At 43.0% G+C, this 14090-nt stretch overlaps 1 protein-coding gene across 1 annotated transcript in view; it reads right to left on the bottom strand.

Annotated features, from left to right (window-relative positions):
- Positions 1–10515: 10515 nt before the first annotated feature.
- Positions 10516–14090, bottom strand: part of TNXB (tenascin XB) — a 184173-nt gene continuing 180598 nt past the window's right edge. Inside the window, exon 25 of the mRNA XM_073598403.1 lies at positions 10516–12275. Coding sequence (XP_073454504.1) covers positions 12177–12275 — 99 coding nt within the window. The 3' untranslated portion in view covers positions 10516–12176. The remainder of the gene's footprint in view (positions 12276–14090) is intronic.

The raw sequence follows: 14090 nt of genomic DNA on the forward strand, positions 1-14090 counted from the left end.
TTGACTGGGTTCTGTGGAAGCTGGAAATCACTATAGTGTGCACCACTACCACAGTGATTTCCACTTGATTCTGGGTACCATGTTGAGGAGCTGCTCTGCTGCTTAGTGAACACAGGAGGTCACTTGTTCAGCACGAGTTCTTATTGAAAGAACACTTTGCATTTTCTCTATGAATGTAAAGTTACATAGTTGGTAAGGTTCAATAAAGACACCAGTTCATCCAGTCCAGTGTGTGCGTGTGTATGTATGTGTATTATGCTACCATTTCCAATATCCCTGTACATATTGTTCACTAAGAAACACTTCTAAAAGTTTTTTTAATTTTATCTACACTCCCCGCTGACACACCAGCTGTGGAAGGGAGTTCCACATCCTTACCGCTCTAACAGTAAAGAACCCTTACACAGTTTAATATTGAACCACTTCATGCCCAACTTCATTGTGTATCAGAGTGTCCTGTTTAGAGACTTAGGTGAAATATTTTCCTCCCAATCCTAGAGTCACAATTCAAAGATATGTATATTGCAATCATATCCCCTCTTAAGCATATCTTCTCCAGGCAGAATAGGTTTAATGTTTGTAGATGTTCCTTATAGCTGAGAGCCTCCAGCCCCCTTATTAGCTTTGTTGCCCTTCTCTGGACTCTCTATAGTTCCTACAGTTCAAACACATCATTCCTGAGGACTGGTGACCAGAACTGGATGGCATACTCAAGATGTGGCTGAATCAGAGTTTTGTAAAGTGGTAGAATTATAGTTTTATGTTTTGAGTAAACATCTTTTTAATGTATGCTAAGAGTCTGCTGGCCTTCCTGCAGCTTGGCATTGCATACCATTGCTGAGTCTGTAATCTGCTAAGACCTTCAGATGCATTTCCATCCTTGATTCCCCAAGAGGTTCTCCCCTTAGCGAGTAACTTGTGATTATTTTGTAGCTCCCAAGTGCATTACTTTACATCTTTCTACCTTAAACCCCCCTCTGCCATCTAGCTGCCCACCCCTCTATTATAACTAGGTCTTCTTGTAAAGTTTCTGTATCCAATTGTGAAGTTATTGGCCTGCTTAATGTAGTATCATCAGCAAATTCAGTTGCTGATGAAATTCAAATGTTGTTAAAATTCAGGTAGCCCGAAAAATTATTATCCCCAGGGACATAAAAAATGTCCTACTCCCTATAAATGTAAAAAAGGAACAAAAACTGAAGGGGTCAGATGCATTAGTGTGCCTGTCCCAGAGAATACAGGAGGAGGGAATAAAAATTACTCACGCACCTTTGATCAATACACATCAGTCTATAATATCCATCTACGTCCACAACCTCTCAAATCAGGACCTAACCAAGGGCACCCTTATCGGCTTTGTGGTAGAGACAGGGTATTATACGCTTGAAATCACCAACCAAGTGATCGGACTCATACCAGAGGAATATTTATCTGAGGTGAAATTAATTGAGCAATCATTCAATTCTTTACCCGAGGGTATGTTCAACATAAAGTCCATTTACCCCTTTGATTCTAAGGATGGTAGCTGTAGAATTGAAGAGACGTCTCTCATCTTTGATCAACCAATAAAAGAACAAGAGTACCCCAAGGGACCTGATTGGGAGAGAAGTACACATCGCATACCCAATGGCCTGACCACCGGGCTTGAAGAGGCCTATGAGATGAGGCATATGAGGGCAACCTGAAAGCTTTCCTGGATTCAAAGAGGTAGTCAAGGAGATAATAGCCCTAGCCGATGCATGCACCAATGATCTTGAGCGACAATTGCTCCACAAGCTTCTCTTTGAATTCCAGGAAATCTTTGCTCAGGATTCTTACGATTGTGGAAGTACTGAACCCCACATCGCCAGAATCCAGACTGACCCTCAGGCCCCACCAGTATTTGTAAAGCAGTATAGACTTCCGCTAGCCTTCTATGAGTCTCTCGCCGAGATCATTAGGAAGTTACACGAACGGGGTATAATTAGGCCCATTCACAGCTCGTACAATCACCCCATCCTGAGTATTTTGAAACCCAACGGACAGTGGCGCTTGCGCGCTGAACTCCGGCAACTCAACAAGTGTGTCTACATGTCAGGATTACCCGTACCCTACATAGACCAGTGCCTTGCCCAACTCCAAGGGTCCCAGGTATTCTCGGCCCTTGACTGTGCCCAGGGGTACTGGACCATAAAAGCCAGTGAAGAAGATCAGTATAAACTAGCCTTCAGTTTTGGACAGTACTGCTGGGTGTGTATGGCTTTTGGCTATATTAATTCTGGCATGAATTTGCTGTCTTCATGCACAAGGCTATGCCAGATGCCTTAGAGCGATGAACATTGGCATACGTCGATGACATCCTCATCAAAAGTACTGATATGACCAAGCACCTTACAGAACTCCGACATATCTTGGGCCAGTTAAGGACGGCCAGATTGAAGTTATCCATTCAGAAAGCACAGTGGTGTCGCACCCGGGTAAATTTCTTAGGCCATGAAGTTACCTCAGAAGGTTTAAATCCCCAGAAGAAAAAGGTTGAGGCAGTACTCAACTGTAAGGTCCCTACTAATCTTAAAGAATTAAGATAGTTTCTAGGAATGGTTAATTATTCGTGTAAGTTCATCAACAGTTACGCCGAGATTAGCAAACCGTTACTTTATCTGCTGAAGAAAGACACTGAATGGTCATGGGGCAAGGAGCAAGCAGACGCTGTGAAGGAACTGAAGGTACGACTCCCCAGGCCTTCTGCCTTGCATATCCACAAGGAGGTAAACCTTTTTTTCTTGAGACAGGGTACACGCAGGTGAGTATGAGTTCTATTCTTTACCAAAAACAAGAGAATGTCAGTAAGATTATCGCCTACGCCAGTAAAACATTGTCCTCAGTAGAGATTAAGTTTTTCGACTGAGAAAAAGCTTTATTGTCCACTGTCTGGGCATTACAGAATTTCCGCAGTTATATTCAAGGTGAAAGAATTATTGTTGAGACCGCACACCAGCCTTTACAGTATTTACAGAGTGAACGTATCAGGGGTGGAAATGAGTCTAATAGCTGCATCACTGCTTGGACTTTGTCCTTGTAAGGGTGGCCCCTGGAAATTAGATACAAACAGAACAAGAAAAATCCATTGGCCCAGGGCCTTACTGATCTGCATGATTTTTCAGCCCCAATCCCTGAGCAGGGACCACGGACGCTGATTTTTTAGAACAACTGTTGTCTCCCTACAAGGTTTATGATGATGAATACTGTAAACAGTTGCCGTGTGTATATGTAGATGGCTGTGCCTATCATCATAAGGACGAAGAACAGCTCCAACTAGTGGCTGGTGTCAGGATTATATGGACCCAAGGTGTAGCCCCAATCTCTGTGGGATACAAGCTTGGGCCAAGAAGCAGCTAAGTTGCTGAACTTGCTGCAATCCTGAAAGTCGTTGAGATGGCCATAGATTACCATTTAAGAATATGCCATCATCACCGATTCAAATTACATCAGGAATAGTGTTGTTGAGTATCTTCCCCAATGGAAAAAGAACAACATGGTCAAAAATGGTAAGTTGTTTTGTCAAATTGACCAATTGGTAAGGGAACACAAGATCACTCTGTATTTTAAAAAAAACAGGGCCACTCCAAAGTCCTAGATGAAGAAAAGGAAAGGAATGATCAGGCTGATTCCCTAGCCAAAGTAGGGGCCCTAACAGGTGAGTTGCTAGGTATAGATCATCTCTTAGGTTCAGTACAGTAAGGGCCCTTTCACACTGGGTCGGTTTGCAGGCGCTATTGCGCTAATAATAGCGCCTGCAAACCGACCCGAAAGTGCCGCTGCTTTGATTCCAGTGTGAAAGCCCCGAGGGCTTTCACACTGGAGCGGTGCGCTAGCAGGATGGGAAAAAAAGTGTATACCGCTCCTTCACCGCTCCTGCCCATTGAAATCAATGGGACAGCGCAGCTATACCGCCGGCAAAGCACCTCTGCGGAGGCGCTTTGCGGTGGTTTTTAACCCTTTCTCGGCCGTTAGTGGGGGTAAAACAGCCTCGCTAGCGTCCGAATACCGACGGTAAATCGCCGCTTACAATGGCGGCGCTTTACCGCTGCCACCACCCCAGTGTGAAAGGGCCCTTAGAAGCGTTCACTAGACAACAAGCTAGAATGATTGATGATTCAAATATATTGCAATGGTGTTATGAAAACCCCAGTGAAGATTTAATCACAGCCCAAAAGGAAGACCCAATAATTGGCTTATTTATAACCATTTAGAACGCCCAGAATAGAATCCCCTTAGTCAAGAAAATTATACTGGCAAGGAAGACGTATGCATAGTAATGAAATCCAAATCCCAGTTTACGCTGCATCAGGGATTGTTGATCCACACCTCAAAAGGGGGTATCCAACTATGGGTAGTCCCACTTAAATTCAGAGGTTTAATTCTACAGCATGCCCATGACGCCCCCACGTCCGGGCACCGCAGAGAAAAGATCACTTATGAGATCCTCCGGGATTACGCCTACTGGCCTCATATGCTGCATGATGTGAAGGCATACTGCCAAGGCTGCTTAATATGTTCTCAATTTCAACCAGCTTCTCCCACCCATAGGGCACCCCTTCAGAAAAGGGGGATCTGCATGCCTTGGTCAGACCTTCAAATGGATTTCATTGGACCTGTAACTAAATCTTTACGAGGAAATCAATATATATTAACCGTGACATGTTTATTTACCAAGTATGTTAAGTGTATTCCAGCACCAAATAACAGCTCCGACACATGTGCCGCTCTATTGATCAATCATATCTTTTCACACTTCAGCCTTCCCCAGAGAATAGAGTCTGATAGGGGTACACATTTCACTAGTGAAGTAATGACTAAACTGTGGAAAATATTGGACGTAAAAAGGAAATTACACATCGCCTATTGGCCCGCCTCTAGTGGTGGAGTAGAACGGTACAATCAGACAATTGTAAACATACTCAAGAAATTTGTCAAGGAAATAGGCAAGGACTGGGATGTAAGGCTTCCCTTAGTCCTGATGGCCTTAAGGGCAACCCTGAATACAGTCACGAAAATGTCACCCTTTGAAATCATAACCGGAAGGCGGATGGTCCTGCCCCAACACCTCTTGTACCGCACCACCGACCATAATTTGGTCAATGCCACCACAACTCACCAATACATAGAAGATTTACGGAAACACTTACAAATTGCGTTCTCCTTCGCCCAGAGAAATATTGAAAGAGCCACAACTAGCGCTAAGACATACTATGATCTTAAGACCACCAAGAAGGAGCATGAAATTGGGGACAAGGTATATCTCTACAATTTCGCGAGGAACCAGGTAAAGGAACGGAAATTCCTGCTGTCCTGGAAAGGTCCATTCAACATTGTTGACAGGATCTCCCCCCACCCCCCCGTGGCATATAAATTGCATATTCCACGGAATGGTGAAATCAGTGAGAGATGGGAGCACATCAGTGGTGCCCCGTGCATTGTGGGCGCATGGGCGCCGCCCCCCATCCCTGCTGCCGCCTCCCTATCCATGCGCCCGGCCCCTTTCAAGACGCTTGACGCATGAACTCCTATGGCGGGGGCAGGAGGGGGTGTATTTTTTTGAAGCACCTGACTAGTGCCAGAGGCTCTAATAGGCTTCAAAAAGGGTGGGCTCGGGGCGCAGAGAGTGCGCCCTGATCCCACCCAATTGTGTGACCCTAGAGAATGAACATTCGCTATTTTCACACCGCATTGCCTCCCCACCAATCTGGAGGCAGGTCAGTGAGACCTGTTTGCTGATTGGCAAAAGCTCCAGGCATCCCTATTGGATACTCAGCGCTTTGGAGGAAGTGGGACAGAGCGGAGGAGCTGAAAAGAGGAGAGGAGATGCCGGAGAAGAGGACACCTTACCAAGGTAAGCGCCGGTTCTCCTGCACGGGGTGTCCTGCGATCCATCCGCGCGGGGGGGATGAGCGGGGGGCCGGGGTGTCCCACAATCCATCCGTGGGGAGGTGGTGGGAGTATGGTGAGCAGAATGGTAGCATATGATGGGCACACTGGCAGCATTTGATGGGCACACTGGCAGCATATGATGGGCACACTGGCAGCATTTGATGGGCACACTGGCAGCATATGATGGACACACTGGCAGCATAAGATGGGCACACTGGCAGCATTTGATGGGCACACTGGCAGCATATGATGGGCACAATGGCAGCATATGATGGCACAGTGGCAGCGTTTAATGGGCACAGTGGCAGCGATTGATGGCACAGTGGCAGCGTCTGGGCACAGTGGCAGCATTTGATGTGCACAGTGTTATGGAGTGAATTCCATGCATGTTTTCCCTTACATACCTGGAATGCAAAGGGGGATTTTGTCATGGCTGGGATACATAAACATTTTTATAATAAAAAAAAAACCCAGTCAAGGAGATTCCAGACCAGAGCACCCCCCCCAGAGGAAAAGTTGAATTATGCTCACGGGTGGGAGGTGGGGGATTAATACGCACACTCTCATATACCGAGCAGGAACCTGTCCTGGACAATAGTGTCTGCTTAACTCAACCCCAGCCGACAAATTGAATAGTGAATTGATGGTTTGAGGTCTGGATTTCAAAAGTCTTTGATCAAAGAAAGTCCATGTCAAACAACCCCCATTGTTTCAAGAACAAGGTTACCTCCTCAATAGTGTTAATTTACCTGGCCCCAGACAATGGCAGATTGTCTTAATTATAATTATACACCAGAAGGGCCCCAGCCACAAGTTGAAACAGAACTAAGAATATATGTATGTATATTATATATATATATGGATATGGATATATAATATGTTAAATTACAATATTGCAATGTATTTTGTAAGAATCAATGTGTCCTGTAGTCATCCATGTATTTGACAAGGATTTGGCACCAGTCTGTTATGGTTAAAAGGTGATGTTGTTTAATTGCATAAATCTCTGTCAATCTCAATATATTTGGTTAGGTAGAGATTTCTTATAGCCAGCAAGGTACACGAGATGGGGACAGAAAAAGGCCAGCAATCGCCATATTATATTAACATGAAACATGTTAACACACATTTCATAATAACACTAGACGTCTTATTGTTATTACACCTTTACCATGATCACAGGTGGGCTGGTGAGAATCAGGGCAGTTACCTCCCATATTTGGAACCAACCAATCGCGAGATGGTAAACATGAAGTTAGGGAGGTAACCATCCAAGAATTTGCACTATACAAAAGGGGAGACACAGATGATTCAGGAGAGGACCACAGACCCACATGTTGGATACATTCCCTAGACGAACAAGAAGCCTTCTGATAATTGACCACTCCCCATCTCGCTGGACTTTGCTACTGGAACTAATCAAATGTACTTGTAATTTGTTGGATATCTTCCCCTTTTAAACTGTGGTAAGATACAGACCATACGGATATTAATTAACCTTTTACTCTCAAAATTGTAGGGGCTGTATTTTATTGTAGGGCAGTTTTATAATTAATCATTTTCCCACATTATTTGTCTAGGCTGTGTGTTGAAGCCGTGCCTGGGTGTAATTAAGTATAGACCCGCATTACAACAAATTTGGCTACTGTGGTCCCAGAGAAACTATTTATCGCCCCATTCAATCTAGTAGCTATGTTAAATTAATATTTCCTTCAAATTGATATCTATCTGTTGACTCCACGAGACATATATATATATTGTGTTTTTGAACTTAAGGCGTAATTACCGCAAATATTGTTTTAACATAGTCATTTGGGCTACCCTTGGGTTATTTGTCAAATATTAGGAAAAATTGTTTTATTGCCATGTTGAGGTCTTTTGCTGGGTGTATGAAATATTAATCACCAGAAAATCCCGGTTCTGTATGAAATTGTATAATTATACTTGTAAATTAATAAAAAATATTTACTTATTCATTTTATTGGGAGATATTTATACATTGGTAAGAATTCCCCATAGATTAACGAACTCAGGAAATTGTTGTGGTATGTTACTGATTGTCTGAACAAAGTTCACATTTTTACCATAAGGTTGGAGGCGCCGGGCAAAACACTAAGATCTTAATAATTCAAATTCCCCATATGTATTATTAAGATTCCATACCACACTCACAACAAATCAATGAGATGGGTACGAGATAGAAAGGCACCCCCAGCGTGAAGATATTTCAATTCAGCCCGGCCCGGCTTAACCCAGTCTAGCCGAGCTTAGTTTAGGCTAGTTCTGACTAGTCTGGCTCAATTCAGCTCAATTTAGGCCCCAGTTTTTTTTTTTTTTTTTGGGGGAGTCCTTTAACCTGTTCTGTGTTACTGAAGACATCGCAAGGACATGACTAGAGGTAGGAAGCACGCGGAACAAATTACAGGAGCAATAGCCAAACAGCCTAAACTGTCTAGACCAAACAGCCTACACTGGTATATGTTCTCTGTTCCTTCTACTTCTACCTCTATTTCTACCTCCGCATATGCCTCCACTTCATTCTCTGGAAAAACAAAAACAAAAGTTACCCCTTCTTCAGCCATAGCTCGAAATACCGGGAACACTAAATCCACAGGCCCCTCTGCTGACATGGTTGATATGGAACATCAACGGGAAAATGAGAACATTTCTGGAAACCAATCTGACAACAGGGGGGTTATTGTTGCCAGTTTAAGAGAGGTCCAGCAGGGCTCAGGGGGGTGGGGGAGGGCAACCAGGGACTCATGCTAGTTCTGGAAACAGGAACCATTAGCGGCGACAATGGAGATATTTCCTCCCCTATTACGATACTGGTTGACAACTTGGTTAGTATGGGTGGATCTGAGAACTTGCCACCTACGCGACCAATCCCTCCTATTGGCTTTGATGCCCCCTCTGCTACCATGCCAGTAATAATGGAGGCATCAGAATACGCAGTAACTGACGCCCAACCACGTGCATTAGTATTCCTAGAGGAGACCGGGAGTATAGTCAATTTACAACCAGGAATATCTGCCCCTTTAAATCTAGCTCAACCTTGACCTTGTCATCCATGGACAGAATATCCTGAGCTGAGGGCAATATTGCTTTCACTCCCTACCAAACAAGATCTAGCATTATTACCAAATCAAGGAGATTTGGAAGCAGTGGCGTTACGTTTAGAAGGGGCTTTACGGAAAGAGATCTCTGAGGTGCGGGAACAGCTGGATATTGTGGAGACTAGGGTTACTAACCTAGAATCCGCAGTAGATAATGTGAATATGCGTATGGATGAATTGGTATTAACGAACTCTGTAGCGCAGCAAAAGTTTACCTCAATTCTTCTACAGGTAGACGATTTGGAAAATCATAGCTGAAAGAGCAATATCTATTTAGCGTTATTCCTGAAAATATTGAAGACGTAGAACTGAGACCAACAATACAGTCTATTTGTAATAAAATTCTGGGCAAAACTCCATCAGCTGAACTTATAATAGACAGAGTACATAGAGTTACTCCGTTTAGGAGTCACCAGGGGTTGTGTCCACGAGATGTTCTTTGCCGCATCCATTTTTTCAATATAAAGGATGAGATTATGCACCGAGCATGGCGACTGGGTCAGATTGAACATGCAGGAGTACGGATAATGATCCTTTCGGATTTATCTAGGAATACACGACGCATGAGATGATGCATGCGTCCACTCTTAGATCAAATTAAAGCTTCTGGGGCTACATACTCTTATATTCTATCTTATATTTAATGCAAGCAATACCTATAAAACGACCTCAAGTCTTTTTTTCTCTCGTGTCGGACACTGTTAACTAAATTTCTCTGGAGTGGCAAAGTCGCTAGACTTCGCTACTCGCTGTTGATTTTGCCTAAAACACGGGGGGGGGGGGTATTGGTCTGCCTGACCTGATCTCCTACTATTGAGCCTTACACCTGTCTAGAGTGGTGTCATGGTGCACCTCCTCACAGACTAATCTGTGGGTACAAGTGGAACAACATGCCTCATCGATTGTTTTGTCTGCACTCCCATGGGTTGCTCATAAATATTATTGGTGTTTGAAGAGGCATCCTACAATTGGGGCTACTATTGCAGTTCTTACTCATATATTTTTAACAAAAGGTCCCTCTCCCTATGTGTGGAGGCGGAACATGTATCACATATGCTGTCACTTTTGTATAAACAGATTATTCAGCCTCCAGAAGGTTAAATTCCTATGTATATACAACGCTGGAAAGAGGACCTTCAGATTTTTGTCACAAGACTGTAAATTAATAGGATTATCTTATTGGCTCATAAATCTTCCATAGCAAGCCACTTTCAAGAACAGGGATATAAGCTATTGGTTAGGTGGTATAGGGTTCCTGCCTTAAAGCGGAGTTCCACCCTAAAGTGGAACTTCCGCTCATCGGATTCCTCCCCCCCTCCGGTGCCACAGCAGTGAAGGTTTTGAGTTTGAGTTAGTTTTTTTTTGTTTATATGATTGGTTATAATTTGAAAAAAAAATCTTTGAATAAAGAATTATACGTAAAAAAAAAAAGAAAAAAAAAGAAAGGCAAAAAATGCATTAAAATGTCCAATTCACACAAACACAAATGTCATGTCCCGCCATGTTTTATTAAAAGCAGTTTACAAAAAAAACACATTTACCATCTGTTCCCTCCCATAACCTCCCCTCCAATACTGTGCTTTTATAAAAATAGACAGTGTATCCATCTGTTATATATATATATTTATATAAAGGTGGAGGGTATAGGTCGAAATCAAGCCCAAATCCTGCCACCGTTTTCTTTTTGATGCCGTGGCACTTTCCTCTTCCCCGGCCCTCGGTTCTGAGTCCTTTACTGCATTTTCTCCAATGTCTAAGTAATGGTTCATCTTTTTGTATTTGTTCAGATTTCAGCATTCATTTACTTTAACATACAAGCTTATGTAATAATAGCAATGTGCAAAATGCAGCAATCACTTTTTATTGTCCCGGTCATTCTGAACATGTGAGAGGTTCAATTTCATTGGTTTAAACCACTGTAGGAAAAAAAAGCCCCTAGTCTTCTAGAAAATAAATGTCAAAGAGAAACAATGGATAGTGTTGGGCAGGCAACTTGTGTTTAGGATAGATAATGGTAAATTCTTTCCTGCTTTTGCTAGTTACAGGTCTGTAACAAATCTTAGCTAGTGACTTTTATGTCCTTAGAAAGCATTATTCTGCTGTACGAGCAAAAGGAACATGGCCACAAACTGCTAATGAAAATAGCACTGAGAATAGGTCCCTGGTTTGCAATTCATCTTTTTCTTGTTACAGTTTCTTGTAGTGAACAGGAAATACCATATAGGTATGGGGTATGCCCTTTGAATGACTATTAATACTTTTGTATTGTTGGAAAACAACATGGTATAGCCTGGAAATTCTCAATTGAAGGGCATGTGGCCTTAATGTCCTATTGTGAATTTTAGGGCTTTATTCGGTATAAAGACATAGATGAGCCAAGAGGAGGAGAAGAGGTGGTGTACCATCCCAAAAAAACACCCACCTGAGATGGCTATTATAGAATCACTGGAACTATAAAATTATTTACGCTGCTTAGTTGCATCATCCTTGTATGCTGTGTGTCAATCGTATGCCTGCAGCAGACGTGGTTTTTACATGTGCTGCAGTTTTACTAGCAAGTTATGTATAAAATTAATCTATTTTAATGGAAGCTGTACTTGTTTGTAGGCCAAATGCAGCATGACATAGAAAATGTGAGCAACTGTGCTTCAAGGGAGACAAAAAGTGCAAGAGCTGTTTGGTGATATGACACTATGGCATTTTTTCCATGTGTTACACCCCAAATTGTATATTCCCAATATATGCATTCTGGATCCCTCAGCTACCTAGTCTAGCCTTCTCCTGATGCTCCATAACGTTTTACGTTATATTTTAGCTTACTCCTGATAACGTGTTTCATGGTCTGGTTTTTAGCAGGCTACAGCACTGGTAATTCCATATTCTTTAGATGTTCTTCAAGACCCTGAACATCAAATTGGTGATGTAGGCCTAAGGTTGCTTAAGTCCAAGTCTCTTACCCACAAACAACAATCCAGGTGACAAAAAATTTTATATATGACAAAAGTTTTTACAGCCACTTAATATTTCAGTTCCCTTGTTTTTGACCTTGGTGGGTATCCTGTAAGGATGGCTGGACTTGTGCTGGGGTTTCGGGAGGTGCCACGTTGCTTCCAGTTTTCAGTTGAGTGGTTCCAGATTGTGTTGGGGGTTCTATAATCTGCGCCAATTGCCCATGCCTCGTGGACGCATTTTCATCTCGGTGAAAGGGATGGAAAATTCAAAACCTTTCCACGTTTTCCAGTTTACACCCTAAAGAAGAAAAACATCATGGTATAGCCAATTAAAAGTAAGGTACGCTATATGGCCAAGAGCTTGTGAACACCTAATCATTAAACATACAGTGCCTTGAAAAAGTATTCATACCCCTTGAAATTTTCCACATTTTGTCATGTTACAACCAAAAACGTAAATGCATTTTATTGGGATTTTATGTGATAGACCAACACAAAGTAACACATAATTGTGAAGTGGAAGGAACATGATAAATGGTTTTCAATTTTTTTTACAAATAAATATCTGAAAATTGCGGTGTGCATTTGTATTCCTCCCCCCTGAGTCAGTACTTTGTAGAACCACCTTCTGCTGCAATTACAGCTCCAAGTCTTTTTGGGGATGTCTCTACCAGCTTTCCACATCTAGAGCAGTGTTTCTCAACTACAGTCCTCAAGAAGCCCCAACAGGTCATGTTTTTAGGATTTCCCTCAGATGAAATGGCTGTGGTAATTACTAAGGCAGTGAAACTGATCAAATCACCTGTGCGAAATAATGGAAATCCTGAAAACATGATCTGTTGGGGCGCCTTGAGGACTGGAGTTGAGAAACACTGATCTAGACAGTGACATTTTTGCCCATTCTTCTTTGCAAAATAGCTCAAGCTCTGTCAGATTGGATGGAGAGCGTCTGTGAACAGCAATTTTCAAGTCTTGTCACAGATTCTCAATTGGGTCATTCTAACACATGAATATGCTTTGATCTAAACCATTCCATTGTATCTCTGGCTGTATGTTTAGGGTCCTTGTCCTGCTGGAACTTGAACCCCCACCTCAGTCTCAAGTCTTTTGCAGACTCAAACAGGTTTTCTTCTAAGATTGCCCTGTATTTGGCTCAATCCATCTTCCCATCAACTCTGACCAGTTTCCCTGTCCCTGCTGAAGAAAAGCATCCCCACAATATGATGCTGCCACCACCATGTTTTACGGTGGGGATGGTGTGTTCAGGGTGATGTGCAGTGTTAGTTTTCCACCACACATAGCATTTTGCTTAAAGGCCAAAAAGTTGAATTTTGGTCCCATATGACCAGAACACCTTGTTCCACATGTTTGCTTTGTCCCCCCACATAGCTTCTTGCAAACTGCAAATGGGACTTCTTATGGCTTTCTTTCAACAATGGCTTTCTTTTTTGCCACTCTTCAATAAAGGCCAGATTTGTGGAGTGCACGACTAATACCACGTACACACGGTCGGACTTTTCGACCGGACTGGTCCGACAGACTTTCCAGCGGACTTTTGACGGACTTCCGACTGACTTTTTAACGACCGGACCTGCCTACACACAATCACACGAAAGTCCAATGGATTTGTACGTGATGACGTACACCGGACTAAAATAGGGAAGTTGATAGCCAGTAGCCAATAGCTGCCCTAACGTCGATTTTTGTCCGTCGGACTAGCATACAGACGAGCGGATCTCTGGGTCCGGCGGAGTTACAAGATTTGAAGCTTGTTCTAAATCTAAAGTCCGTCAGATTTGCGACTGGAAAAGTCAGCTGAAGGTCCGGTGAAGCCCACGCACGATCGGATTCTCCGCCGGATTTGGTCCGCCGGCGTCCGTCGGACCAGTCCGGTCGAAAAGTCCGACCGTGTGTAAGCTGCATAATAGTTGTCCTGTGGATAGATTCTCCCACCTAAACTGTGGATCTCTGTAGCTCCTCCAGATTTACCATGGGCCTCTTGGCTGCTTCTGTGATTAATGCTCTCCTTGCCCAGCCTGTCAGTTTAGGTAGACAGCCATGTCATGGTAGGTTTGCAGTTGTGCCATACTCTTTCCATTTTCGGATGATGGAT

This window comes from Aquarana catesbeiana, linkage group LG09 (assembly GCF_042186555.1).
Source record: "Aquarana catesbeiana isolate 2022-GZ linkage group LG09, ASM4218655v1, whole genome shotgun sequence".
NCBI lineage: Eukaryota > Metazoa > Chordata > Amphibia > Anura > Ranidae > Aquarana > Aquarana catesbeiana.